Source organism: Pimephales promelas, chromosome 15 (genome assembly GCF_988280905.1).
Source record: "Pimephales promelas chromosome 15, fPimPro1.hap1.1, whole genome shotgun sequence".
Classification (NCBI taxonomy): Eukaryota; Metazoa; Chordata; class Actinopteri; order Cypriniformes; family Leuciscidae; genus Pimephales; species Pimephales promelas.
The window spans coordinates 1198310-1213212 of NC_142783.1; the positions used below are offsets into that span (position 1 = coordinate 1198310).

The 14903-nt window shown below is 36.4% G+C and overlaps 2 protein-coding genes across 3 annotated transcripts in view; both read left to right on the top strand.

Annotated features, from left to right (window-relative positions):
- Nucleotides 1–8198, top strand: part of dph6 (diphthamine biosynthesis 6) — an 85316-nt gene extending 77118 nt beyond the window's left edge. The window contains exons 14-15 of the mRNA XM_089120009.1: nt 1008–1356; nt 7584–8198. Coding sequence (XP_088976135.1) covers nt 1008–1356; nt 7584–7690 — 456 coding nt within the window. The 3' untranslated portion in view covers nt 7691–8198. The remainder of the gene's footprint in view (nt 1–1007; nt 1357–7583) is intronic.
- Nucleotides 8199–11302: 3104 nt separating this feature from the next.
- The window catches only part of nek9 (NIMA related kinase 9), a 28836-nt gene continuing 25235 nt past the window's right edge, over nt 11303–14903 (top strand). For both annotated transcript variants that reach the window (XM_039684388.2, XM_089120010.1), the window contains exon 1: nt 11303–11815. In XM_039684388.2, coding sequence (XP_039540322.2) covers nt 11630–11815 — 186 coding nt within the window. In that variant the 5' untranslated portion in view covers nt 11303–11629. The remainder of the gene's footprint in view (nt 11816–14903) is intronic.

Consider the following 14903-nt stretch of genomic DNA (forward strand, 5'->3'; position numbering starts at 1 on the left):
TAGAAATAAGCCTGACCTGATACTCAATGAAATATGTTATCATCGATATAGAAGCAGATATTACACTGTAAAAAATATTTTCAAGATTTGTTATCACAACGTATTTTCTTTTGTCAAATCAACTTTATAATAATTTATTTAGTTGAGATAACTTATAATTTTGAGTTTCTGATGGTCAAATTAATCTCCTTCATTGTATTAACTCACTTTTTCCAGTTCAATCAACTTAAAATTTTAAGGCAACCCAGGTAGTTAAACCAACAATATTTTTTTACAGTGTAGTAATCACAAATTTTTTTTCTTTTGTCAAATCAACTTAAATAATTTATTTAGTTCGGATAACATATAATTTTGAGTTTCTGATGGTTAAATTAATCTCCTTCATTCTATTAACTCACTTTTTCCAGTTCAATCAACTTAAAATTTTAAGGCAACCAGGTTACTTATTTTTTTAAGTTCAACCAACAATATTTTTTACAGTGTAGTAATCACAACATTTTTTCTTTTGTCAAATCAACTTAAATAATTTATTTTGTTCAGATAACATATAATTTTGAGTTTCTGATGGTCAAATTAATCTCCTTCATTGTATTAACTCACTTTTTCCAGTTCAATCAACTTAAAATTTTAAGGCAACTAGGTTACTTATTTTTTTAAGTTCAACCAACAATATGTTTTACAGTGTAGTAATCACAACATTTTTTCTTTTGTCAAATCAACTTAAATAATTTATTTAGTTCAGATAACATATAATTTTGAGTTTCTAATGGTTAAATTAATCTCCTTCATTGTATTAACTCACTTTTTCCAGTTCAATCAACTTAAAATTTTAAGGTAACCAGGTTACTTACTTTTTTAAGTTAAACCGTCAATATTTTTTTACAGTGCACCAACTGATGCTCTCTGCTTCTGACTGACTTTAAGGGTCATCAATGAAAGCCCCCAACAGGTGTATTCCACAATAATCCGCAAGAGTTTATTGTGGTTGTGTGTGTGTGTGTGTCCAGGTGGAGGTCAGTGTCGTAGCCGTCCAGTCTTTACCCAGAGGAGCCGCGGTGGAGCTCCATGTGATCGCGGTGCAGGACCGTCCCGCGGGTCGAGCGTCCCACCGCAGCGTCTCACGGGTCCCGGGCGGCTCCGTGGAGTGCCGTCTGCTCCAGTCCAGCTGCGCTCGATACGCCTCCCTGTCTCTGAGCCTGAGTCTCAGCGGGACACACACACCGGCGGCCCAGACCCTCACAGACGCACTGCTGTCCTCCTACCAGAGCGCTCTTCAGAAGACGGAGAACCTCTCGGCTCTGTGCGCCAGGGTTTTCTATCAGAGCCACGACATGTTCGTCACAGAGATCGGCACAGGTACGGCTCACCTCCAGAAATATTTTGATTGTTAAAAAAAAAAAAACTGTGTACAACTTTAAGGCCTGTTCACACCGGGACGAATTTCGCGCGCGATATTCGTCGACGTTTAATGCCTCGTGACTAAACAATGGGCGCCAATGTGAGTGTTCACGCCGACGTGAAAAACACCACGCGTAAAAGCGTCATTTTTAAAAAACGCCTCGGGTTCGTTTTTTTGATTTGACGCGCCGCGTCAAAACCTATCTGACCAACCAGATCGGCGGGTTTGCTCACGTGTCTGCTACTTCTGAAGTTACAGTAAAACACAACTTGAGGGCGCTCGAACACAAAACGGTCTTGCCGAGCACACATATGCAACGGCGAAGAAGAGATACGATACCTATGGGCAAGATGAATGTCTCGGAGCATAAAGAGCTGTATGATAATATTTATATTAGTATTTCTGTAATAATAGTATAGTATAGGGTGACCAACAGTCCTGTTTTCCCGGGACATGTGTAAAACGGTCACTTTGTGCTTTATAGAAATCTGAGTTGAGATGAGAACTGCGTAGGGTCAGTTAGATTTTGACAAGTGAGTCGCTCTGCCGACTCTTTGTATTCTTTCTTTTATTTTACTTTCCTATTGTGACCAGATGTTTGTTTGTGTTTTTTTCTCGCTCGATCCCGATGTATGAGGACGAGTGTAACGTTTGAGTGGTTTTATTAAACGTGGGGAAATACGACAACTCTCGTCTCTCGTGCATCTGTTTATCCGACAACTGCTATGTTTTTATCTCTGGGCAACATCTCCACTTTGCGTTACACATGTCCTGTTTCCACGTCCTGTCCTGGCTGTTTTTAAGTGATGAAAATGTCCTGGTTTTCAAACAAGAACTGCTGGGAAAGATCAGTCCAACAGCAAAATATAGATGGGCAAAAAAGGTGGACGAGGAAGAAAAACAGGATAAAGACAATGAAAACTAAAGATATAAATAGATTTTGCTAGTTCGTTTTTGTAAGTTTGTGAGAGCTATTTTTTGTTACATTTGGAGGCATTTCTTTTAGTTATTTATTTTTTATATATTTATTTTTCTAAAACAGAAGACGTTATTTCTATCATTATTTCATTCGTTTTTTTATCCGTCATAATAAAACATGTTGAGTATAGTATTGTAATATTATTTCTGTTTTACATTAAGCGCCATCTAATGTCAAGGAATGAATTTGCGTGTTCTCTCGGCTCATCGTCAGCGAAAAACGCTTGGGTGTGAACACAAAAAACGCGTTGAAAAACGCTGACGAATAACGCGCGCTGATATTCGTCCCGGTGTGGACGGGCCTTTAGTCTTGCGGGTTAAATTCACCTGTATTGGTTTCCATGCAGTAAGTCTTGCTCTTTGCTATGTGTGTTTCTCAAACCCTAGTAAGGGTTGAATGAGTTTCTCACATGTCCTTTCAGTGCCGCAACAGTCTAGTATTTGAGATCCCAAAAACACTAACGTGGAGGCGGCCATTGAGAGAGCGTGGTGTTCACATCCACTATCTCGACGCCTGGCGGACACTAGCTCACTCTCTGGAGCAGTTGTGCGAGCACAGGGACCTGGTCAGCCAGATCTTCGGGTCAACTGGGAAAAGAGCAAACTCGCACTCCTTTTCTCGCTATGGTCCACCAGACGGCCCGTCTCACAGGGAAATGTGTCCGGTCAGTGCTAATCTGCTTGATTACTGTCGAGAGCAGAACAGTAGTACTGGCCCACTCCGCTCAGGGAGGACCTCCTCTCTCCGAGACGGGCACCCGCGTCCAGACCTCTGAAAACTCCATGTCTGGTCCCTGGATGGGACGTGGAGGTTCTAGGTGATAGTAGCCAATGCATTTCTGTGTCGAAGGCATCGCTAGAAAACTGTAGGCTCAGCTGTAGTTGTACTGACAGTCACTCGCGATTGAGCGGTGAGTGCGAATGTGCTCGGGGAGTGTTATCGTGTGTTAGGACTCTGTGCGTCATCAAATAGGGGCGTGTCCAGGAGCTCATGTGCTCCAGTGCGTCATCGAGCCCTGTTTTAGCCCCGCCCAAACAATCCGTAAAATTGCAATGGTGAAAAACTGTTTAACGGTCTAACTCCACATTGTCTTTGTAATATGTTTTAGCAATACATTTGTAATATTTATAATGTAGAATTATAGAATTATATTTTTGTAGAATTGCCTTTACAGGGACTTTAACCGAACTTCCAGCTGTGCTGCGTAACACGAGAATGGCTCTCAGTGGTTCTTGCATCTAACTTGATGTACTAAAATGTAACTAAAAAAATTAAATAAAACCTTAAAAAAAACATATTTGTTACCTAATAATCTTTACCTGGAAAAAGCTAGTTGACAAAGACATAAAACCCACAAAATGACTCAAACTTTAACCAAAATTGTCATATAAATGGAAAACTGAATCTAGTTGAAATTAAGTCTTTTAAATGTGTTTTCAGACAGAAACTCTTCTAAATGTCACGAGTCACAATTCATCGCCAGATCATAATCAGACCTGACACAGCTAACTGCGCATCTTCTGTTGCTGAAGTTTCTTCCTCCAAAGCCTGCCGTGGTCTTCGGGTCCGCGTGAGCCGACGGTGTAGCATATGTTCAGACACATTTATCGAGCTGTCAGTGTTCCTGATGGCCTCGGAGAGAGCCCGGAGCGTCTTCACGGGTCACAGACCAACAATATCACAGCAGATATGAAGACATTCGCCCTCCAACCCTTTCCGTGGGACGGGGAACACGTTCGCTTCACAAAAGCCCGATCTCCTGTCGTGTCTCCTGATCTCCTCTCGTGACAGATGCATGTTTGGCTTCTGGACATCCTGGAAACATGAACTGAGAATCTCAGAAACATCTCGTCTGACCTTGTCCAGTGATCATCAGCTCCTGATGTCTTTTAGACACATGCAGTTGCATGCACACAGATGTGCTAATAACTACCAAAAATCAGTTTGCATGCAAACCAATAACACGCTAACACAAAGAAAACCACATTTACAAGACTTCCCCTTCCTGTATATTCCACTGTGTGCTCTAGGGCTGTCAGAATGGCTGAAAAGCTCAATTCAAGTGACACAATTCAAATTCTTTAGGCAATAGTTTTATTGTTACAGGGACTAAAGTACTGTATTGCCTCCCATGCCCACAAGAGGGTGCAAGTGAGCACAATAACCAAATATAAACCGAATCAAGCATCGCATCTTTTATTGAAATGAAATGATATTCACTTTTTAAAGTGCATTAACTTTTAAAACAATTGTACTTCAATAAAATATAATTTCCTTAATGTGCATGCAAGGAAAAGTAGGTTACTATACTAGTGCATAAAACTGTGGAAGTGCATCATGAGAAAACACACCTCAACAGACGAACTACATGAACACACTCTTGATCTCTGTCGACAGTGTTTCCGCCGATGAACACACACTCAGCTCTGATCGATGTGCAGGTTTGGTCCAGTTTTTTGCCACGAACTCGGAGGGTTTTCGTCAACAGGAAGGCTTTTCCCGCCATTTTTCTCCCAAACAACAGCGCTATACACTGGATAAACGTCTAGAGTCTTTTGACACACCAAAACATTTAATGCACGGGTTTTGCATTTTAATGTGCAATTTTATATTTATTTTATTTAGCGAATATTCAAAATTTGAGTTTTTATTTGACAGCCCTACAGTATTCCATTGATCATGTTGTGATGTAGAGCCCGACCGATAAAGCATTTTGAAGGCCGATACCGATACAAATATTTTTTGGGGTTTTAAAATCCGATATTCTGATATATCGGCCGATATTTTTTTTAACGCGCAACAAAACATTAACATATTTCCCTAACATTAGATATTTGTAGTTATTTATGAGTTTTAACTAAAATAATATGATAATGCATTTTAAAAAGAAACTTGTTTCTTTTATTGTCACAACAGAACAGACTGATGATGGTGGCGTTAGCTAGCTTTATGGTTAGCTAGTCTATGATGAGCCATAATTTAGCAATGGATGACGTCATACTGCAAATTGTAAAACATACATTTTCAATATAACAGGCCGAGGAGAGATGATGCGTCTCATTGCTATAACTATCACGTGCTATTAAAGAAATACTTCAGTCACATTTTTAAAAGTTAAAAGGACAGTCAGTCAACTACACTGTAGCTACGTAACGTAATTATTACTAGCTAACTCCGCTTCACTCTCAGCTTATTTAACTGCAGCAAAACAGGACAAGATAACTCAAATAAGCATGACATGTTCTTTTAATTGTTATTCAAGCAATGTATGTCTTGTGACCAACTCAACAGGAACGGTGTAGAGCGCCATCTGGTGGACAAACTATACAACTCCAACACTCGTGACATGGTTCAAGCGTGTTTCGTCCGTTTTTATTTTATTTTTGAAATATTCATTTATCGGCCATTATAACTGCCGATACCGATAGTTTGGAAAATGCCTAATATCGGCCTGCCGATATATCGCTCTGGCTCTAGCATTAACCCTTTACTGACATTTTAAATCATAGTCAGAAGCGATTCCCGATTCCCAGTGAACTCTTATCTGATGTATATCCAGAATCCAGTTTAAGTTGCATGGGAAAAAGCGTCTGCCAAATGCATAAATGTAAATCTATATATCGCTGAGCAGGTTTCCATGGGATCCTTATTAAAATTAGCCATGGTTTTACTACAAATAAAACAAAACAAACATGGTTATTATAGTTAAACAATGGTAACTACAATTGAAATATGGTTTTGCTACACTAACCATAGTTAACCATGGGATTTGTTGAAAAAAGCTATGGTTAACACTTTTACTATAATAAGGTTAATTTTCGTAAGCGATGGTCTGATGGTAGTTTCCATTGTTACACACACACACACAGCTTTAGCCTCATGAAAGTGGAGCGGTCCTCCTGATGGCCGATGAAGGTGACCGAATCGCTAATATGACTTGTTTTCTGTGTGATCTGCTGTTGAAAGTCCAACACCACAGGCCTCGAGAACACACTGAGTTCATACTCGACGTGCCATCTTTGACGTGCGGTGTGTGTGTTCTTAATGAAAGAGCCTGATGATTATCAAAAGAGCTTTTACCTTCCAATCTCAGCGTCGCTTCGTTTGTGTGAAGAACTTGTTCACTTTCATAGTTCACACACACACTGACCTCGGTCCCCCATCGCTGCAGTGCATCGGGCGAACAGGAGAAGGAAAGGTCATGAGATTGAGATGGAGTCGTGACTGTTGAACTGATCATCTCCTCCTCTTTACTGAAGATGCACTCATATCTCATAATCCATCAATCGATGCTTCAACCGTCAATAACACAGCCAGAGAACAATAATGTCACATTTCACTCAGAAAAGACATTCAATGACCATAAACTCGAAAGTCAGCTACAATAATAACTCTAGAGGACAGCATTTTTATTAATATATGCAGTATATTACATATTTATTATATTTATACTCATCCTGTTTAATGTATGTTTCAATCGAGTGTTTATGACGGCTGCCGTTTACATTTATAATTCAAAAAACAAGAAGAGTAGAAACTTAATTTAAAGTCATTAAAAAAGTCATTATAAAAATGTGCAATTTAAACTTTAATATGAAACTTCTTATTTGAGAGTTGATTATTAAATTAAATTTGATTCATTGATTATTAAAAAAAGTTTATTTTCAGCTGGGTTTCGGCTCATGGAAACTCAGATTTGGTAATAAAGTTGATTTTAGTGCATCGCTAGTGATCAGCACTTGTACGCTGTGTGAGTGAGTGAGAAACAGACCGAACTGAATCTGTGTGTGTGTGTGTTTCCTTGTGTGTGCATTCAAAGTGTGCTATCCAGAAAGAGTGTGTGTCGCTGTATCAGGTGACGCTATTCATTATTTGACTTTAGTGGAGATCAGAAGAGCGTCTGAATCCCTCCTGCGCTTACAAACCTTCCCGATCAATCCCACCGGAGCCTCGACGAGCTGCTAATCTGTTGCAAATGGCTAACTAAAGATTTTCTGCTCCTCTGTGTATTACGCGCGTGTTTAGTACCGCACTGACCATATGTCCACACACACACACACACACACACACACACACACAAGCTGTCGTGGATCTGAGAGGGTCAATACTTCAGGAATGTGCTGGAAGGGTTAAGCAGAATTGAGCAAGAGCTTATGATGACTTGTGTGAAGCGTGACCTCTGACCTCTGTGTATTGTGTCCGCAGGGCTGGAGCGGTGTCTGAGCGGATCCGGTCCCGCTGTGGTGCTGGTTCCGGCTGAGGATCTGCCGGGTCGTGTTCTCCTGCTCGTCTCCTGCTGGCTCAGTGTGTAGACGAGTCAAACCTGCTCAGATCCAGACCTGCAGTCAGTGCCGCTCTCATTCAATGCATATCTGTGTTTTTTAAAGTGACAGTTCACCCAAAAATGAAAATTATCCCATGATTTACTCACCCACAAGTCATCCAAGGTGTATATGACATTCTTCTTTCAGACTAACACAATCGGAGTTATATAAAAAAAATATCTTTATATTGGCAGTGAATGGCTGTTTCTGATTTGAAGTCCATAAAAGTGCATCTGTCCATCATAAAAGTGCATCTGTCCATCATAAAAGTGCATCTGTCCATCATAAAAGTGCATCTGTTCATCATAAAAGTGCATCTATCCATCATAAAAGTGCATCTATCCATCATAAAAGTGCATCTATCCATCATAAAAGTGCATCTGTCCATCATAAAAGTGCATCTGTCCATCATAAAAGTGCAACTATCCATCATAAAAGTGCATCTGTCCATCATAAAAGTGCATCTATCCATCATAAAAGTGCGTCTGTCCATCATAAAAGTGCATCTGTCCATCATAAAAGTGCAGCTGTCCATCATAAAAGTGCATCTGTCCATCATAAAAGTGCATCTGTCCATCATAAAAGTGCATCTGTCCATCATAAAAGTGCATCTGTCCATCATAAAAGTGCAACTATCCATCATAAAAGTGCATCTGTCCATCATAAAAGTGCATCTATCCATCATAAAAGTGCATCTGTCCATCATAAAAGTGCATCTGTCCATCATAAAAGTGCATCTATCCATCATAAAAGTGCATCTGTCCATCATAAAAGTGCATCTATCCATCATAAAAGTGCATCTGTCCATCATAAAAGTGCATCTATCCATCATAAAAGTGCATCTGTCCATCATAAAAGTGCATCCGTTCATCATAAAAGTGCATCTGTCCATCATAAAAGTGCATCTGTCCATCATAAAACATTATTTTTTTTAACACAACACGACCTATAAGTTTAGTAGCATAATGTCATGGATTTTTAAAAAATATATTATTTTAGGTTTATTATTTTAATATTATATATTATGTTCACTTGTAATGATAATAAAGCTTTTTGCACAAAAACAAATATGTTTCTTGCATAGTATTTTTAGATGTGTGTACTGTACTTTGTATTTTTTTGAAGACTGAATCCATGCAGGACTTTAAATGTTCACGTGTATGTTTACGCAAAAGTCATGATGCCATGTTGCAAACAGCTACAGTAAGAGTTAATAATGTGTGATTTCACTTTGGTTCATAATTCAGAATGAGTTTAAAAAGAATGTATTTGGACCTGAAGACAGTTAGCCTACATTGAAAACTTAAGAAAGGTTTCAGTAATCATATAATATATATATATATATATATATATATATATATATATATACAGTATATTGCTTGTGGGATTGGGTTTTTTTTCCAATGACACACATGAAGGCCGATCACTGTTGAGTTAATTCCAATATTTTTTTATCTAATTTTGCTTGGGTTTATTATAAGAAAAAAATGCTCTAATTGAGTTATGAATGATGTTTGAGACACATGATGAGGAAAAATTACAGAAGTATTTTTTAATATTTAATTTATTGTATTACTCGCCTATTTCTTCACGTGTGTGTGTGTGTGTGTGTGTCATAGACAGTATAAGAAGGTGTGTGTGTGTGTGTGTGTGTGTGTGTGTGTGTCATAGACAGTATAAGAAGGTGTGTGTGTGTGTGTGTGTGTGTGTGTGTGTGTGTGTGTTTAGAGGACAGTCAGTATTCAGTGGAGTGTGTCGCCCTCGTGTGGCCACTGTCAATTTTGCTCTTTGAAAATATCATATTAAGCTGCAAGATATTGTGAAATAGTACTATATATAAATGTAAATCAATAAGATCTTTATACAGCAGATACTTACATAAAATGCATATAAGTATCAATATCTGCCAATAATGTCTTAGCAAGCTGATATTTATTAAATGCTTAGTTTAATGATCAAAGTTCTAGTTTTAAATCATATAATGAAATGCAATACGATGAACTAATAAACCTTCCTCAAAAGCCTGATGATCATATTTGATGCTCATGATTTTTTCTATAAATGATGTTTGATAATCAAGTAAAGCGAAGCTGCTTCAGTCCAGCTGAAATATTACTAACAATATCAAAGTTCTTCCTGCGTTTCCTTGATAAATCACGGCAGATTTGACACAGAAAGACTCGAGCTGAAGGAGGACGTTTGTACAATTACACTGAAAGACTTTTACTAGATAAAAGAGTGTAAACTCTGTCTCAGTCAGAGACAGAAGGACTGAGGAGATCGAGTGCGACAGGTCGTCGTTTATCAGATCATGTTACCTTCAGCCGTTACTTATTCACGATAGCCTCGAGTTTATTGCTTTTATAAAACGGTTACCACACAATACAAATATTAAAGTAAAAAAAAAAACATCTATTAATGCAACTTTAATGAAGCAAAATCACTAAAAGCCTTCCTTCCGCTAGAACAGCAACGTTCCAACATGAGAGTTGCGCAGTGATACACAGAACCGTTGGGTTGGGTGAAGCGGTCATAACCATCGGTGTTTATCATGAATAAATATGTCTCTGCTAAAGCACAGTTATTGACCAATCAGAATCAATGATTGGAACTAATCATTTTATAATCATAATTAGACGTGTGCCGGTGTGTGTGAATCAGAATATGATACAGCAGGCTTTATAGGGTTAATGATATCCGGTTGTTCACTTTAAATCATCAATATTTCAGCTATATTGATTTGCATAGGCTATGTTTGTCAGCTGTAATGAGTTTGTGATCTTGATTCTCTCTGTCAGAATGTGTGATGTTTGCCTCCTGCTCGTCAGATCATATTCTGACAGCTCATTTACTCGCTGTAATATGATTGTTTATGAGAAACTCGTCGTCAGCGGTTATGAAGTACAGTAATGTATATGGACAGAGCTGATGTACAGCCGTCGACACAGATCAACACAATGAGGACATCACGTCAAAAACAATCAAAGAGGCACTCAAAACAAAAGTATTTTTTCAAGATTTACGCATTTTCAATTAATAATACAATTCCATCAAACTGAATAATCCTTACACATTTTTCATTTTGCGAATGAAGAATTTTAAATGAGCAACAACAACAACAACAAACGAACACATTTTGTATAAAGCTTATTGGAACAAGGACTATTTCGTTTATTATGTTATGTTTATGTTAACTGACTATATAATAAATGCAATGTTGCGACCAGAGCCGTAGAGAGTGCGACTAGAGTAAATAAAGCAGTTCCAGTAAATAGAGCAGTTCCAGTAAATAAATATATAATAAAAGTGTTATGTTACTGTAACTGAATTTAGTCATTCTTGAGTTCGCATTGAATTGATCACAACACATGGGATGTTGAAGAAAACTTTTCTTGACACGAGTTTGTGAAGCCAACATTCTGACGAATTTAATTATATTACTTTTTAACATAATTAATTTAATTATTGAATTATTATTCATCGAAATATTTCACTTAATATTTTTTACTACATTTGTTAAATAAAAAAAAAATATGCTGGCGCTCTATTTTGAAGTAAAAGTCAGTGAGTAGCGTGAAACCGAGTCACTTCCGGTTCCTGCATCGCTTGTTGTTGTATCCTGTGTCGACTCTCAAAGATTCATTCGATTCGCTTTATATACATACGTGAATGTTCAAAACAAACAAATGAATCGATTCCCTATCGGAAATGACTCCCAACAGCAACTTTGTCTTATGGAGTTCAGTTAGGGAAAGAAGAAACGGGGCACAAGGAAAGTAGTTTAATCTAATGTAACTTAAAGACGAAGAGTGTGTGTGTTTACGCGCGAGTTTTGTAGTGCAGATGTGTGTGATTTGAGTGGATCTGTGAGGTGAACTGAAGCAGGCCCAGATTAAACACGCGTGACAGTGTGAGTGTGTGTGTAAGATGTCTCTGGAGGATTATGAGAGGCATTACGCCTCTTTAAACTCAGAGACTGGATGTGAATCGGTCAATGGAAGATCGACAACATCTGGAGCTTTCGCTGGAGAAGAGGAGAAACTGCATTACATCCCCATTCGAGTGCTGGGAAAGGGTGCCTTCGGGGAAGCGACTCTCTACAGGCGCACTGAGGTCAGCAGCTCTCAATATGATTTGTATTTATTAATATCTATCGTCTGCTCCGATTCCGCAGCAATTAAGAGCACACGTCACTTATTTCTGCTCCGATTTGGGTGTTACAGCCACGCCCACTCTTCAGCTGAAGGACGGGCCATAACAGACTTTTTTTTTCAAATTTGATATAATACTGATACTTTTTGTTTCAAATGATGCTGATACTTTTGTTGCATTTAACGATACAGATACTTTTGTTGAATTTGAATGATACTAAATACTTTTGTTGCACTTTAAAGTTACATACACTTTAGTTCCTTTTAAACAATATACTGATAATTTTTTGCATTTTAGTGATACAGATACTTTAGTTGCATTTTAACGATATCGATACTTTTGTTACATTTTAATGATACAGATACTTTTGTTGCATTTAAATGATACTGATACACTTGTTGCATTTCAACGATACCAAAACTTTTGTTGCATTTTAATGATACCGATACTTTTGTTGCATTTTAATAATATCTATACTTTTGTTGCATTTGAATGTTTTTCAATACTTTTGTTTTATTTAACGTTGCATATATTTTTGTTTCATTTGAATTTGCTTGCATTTTAACAATATAGATGCTTTGGTTGCGTTTAACTATATAGATACTTTTGTTGCATTTTAACGATACAGATATGTTTGTTGCATTTTAACAATATCAATGCTTTGTTACATTTTTACAATGCAGATACTTTTGTTGCATTTTAACGATACATATACTTTTGTTGCATTTAATGATACAGATAATTTTAATGATTTCTGAAATGGGTATGTGCATTTGATTTGAAATAATGTTCATTTTTAGAAAAAATATAACTAAACTTAATAGACTGAAATACTGTTTTCTTGTACTACTGTATAGTCCAGTCATTTTATGAAAAAAGGATGAACAAATTGCAACAGAAGCAAACTCAACTGATTTTGTATCCTCAATATGACCTGAGTAAAGAAAAAAAATCCCATTTGGGGAAAGTTTAGAAGAAGACCCAAATATGTCCCATTCATTCGCATATTCATTCTTTTTCTCATGAGAAAAGGGTAAACATTTTAACCTTTAGATATTATTATGAAAATCACTGAGTTGATTACTTACATCAAGACAAACAAAAAATGTATTACAAGTTTTTTGCAATTGTTTGTTAACATGGTCAAACGGTGCATAATATGTATTAGCTCATTGGCATAATTACCAAAACATATCTATCTTTTTTTAGCTTTTTTTTTTTTTAATTTTTGCACCTTAAAATTACAACAACAAAAAAAGACAATGATAATAATAACAAAACATAATATATAAACAAAACAAAAAATATTATACATTTATTGATGTGCAGGAAGAGGCAAAAAACCCCAACTGGGCTTATACAACGCCTCCACCCATAGACAAAATAACAATAAAATCAAAAACAAAAAAAAACATAAACAAACAAAAAAAAATTACTGCATAACAATAAACTAGTGAAATACATATATCTATAACTCACACACAATACACGCATACACATATATGCGTACATACACATAATAACATGACAAAATTGAATGACAATTACAGTAATAGGAAAAAAAATAAATATATAATCAGAACATAAAAATAGAATAGTTTCTATATTAAAAAAATTAGAACAGCAGTTAAATGGGCTTTTAAATATCTTTTGTAACATTTTAATGAGGAGGAGTTTATTGCTAGATGGGAAACGCTGTTCCATAATTTGGGACTGCTAAATCTGACCTCTGCTCGTAAGAAACTTTGGAAGGTAAAGATCTAAAGATTGACGAGTTGAATAAGAGTGAACCTGTGAGTTAAATTTAAAATAAGTCATAAAGTGCATATTAAAATATACCTAATAAATAAAAACACATATTTGAGTGATATAAATATCATACACAGTTAGTATCTGAAGATTCTGAAATAAAGGCACAGATGAAGAATGTGACTCGGATCGGGTTGCAATCCTAACAAAACGTTTCTGAAGAACCAAAATTCTATGAAGTGCAGAAGGAAAAGTGCTTGCCCAAACTATATTACCATATGAAAGATATGGATAAATTAAACTGTAATAAAGTGTAAGAAGACAGTTTGTAGTAATCAGGTTGCTAATCCTCCCAATTATACCAATAGATTTATTTATTTTCTTGCTAACCTAGTCAATTTGAGTTTTCCAGTTCAAGTTCTCATCAACAAAAATTCCAAGGAATCTTGTTGTTGAAACTTCTGATATCTCCACAGTCTCCATTTTGATTTTTGAGAGGTCCTTAGAATATGATTTTTTCCCTCTAAAAATTATATAATTCGATTTTTTTGTATTCAGCGATAACTTGTTTATTCTGAACTATGCAGTTAAGCTATTATTTACATTTTTAATCAGACAATTAAAGTTAGAATGTGAATAGACTAAAGTTGTGTCATCTGCAAACATTATTGGACAAAGAATATTTGACACATTTGATAAATCATTAATATAGATAAGAAATAATAATGGACATTTTTGGGCTATATCAAATGAGTTATTAAAAGAATTGTCACCTTCATAAAAAAACTGAAGGTAATTCTGAATCTCTATGCAACAGCTGATTTATAACTTTCCATGTGGTTTTAGTATCATTTGCACGCCTCTTAAATTTTTCACAGAAATATCTCTGAGTATATAAATGTAATGAGTATATTTATTAAGGGGTGTAAGATTTGAAATATATTTTTTGTACAATTTATTCTTTTTCTTCAGCAACTTCAACAAGTCAACTGTAAACCAAGGCTTACTAAAGGCCTGGCTATATTTCCTAGTAAAACTAATAATTGGAAAACATTCATTGAAACGAGCACTAATAATTTTCATCTAAACATTGGGTTTATCAGGTGAAAATGTTTTTTTGAATCTTGTTGACATATAACAGTAAAAGACTCAATGTTAAGGTCAGAATGGAACCCATTTAGGCTACCCATGAACATTAATACAAGAAGAAGTACTTTAGAAACCAGCCTTTATTAATTATTATTGTAGAGATAGGGTTTGGGCATTGAGTGGCAGTGTTGTACTACTCGAGACTCGGACT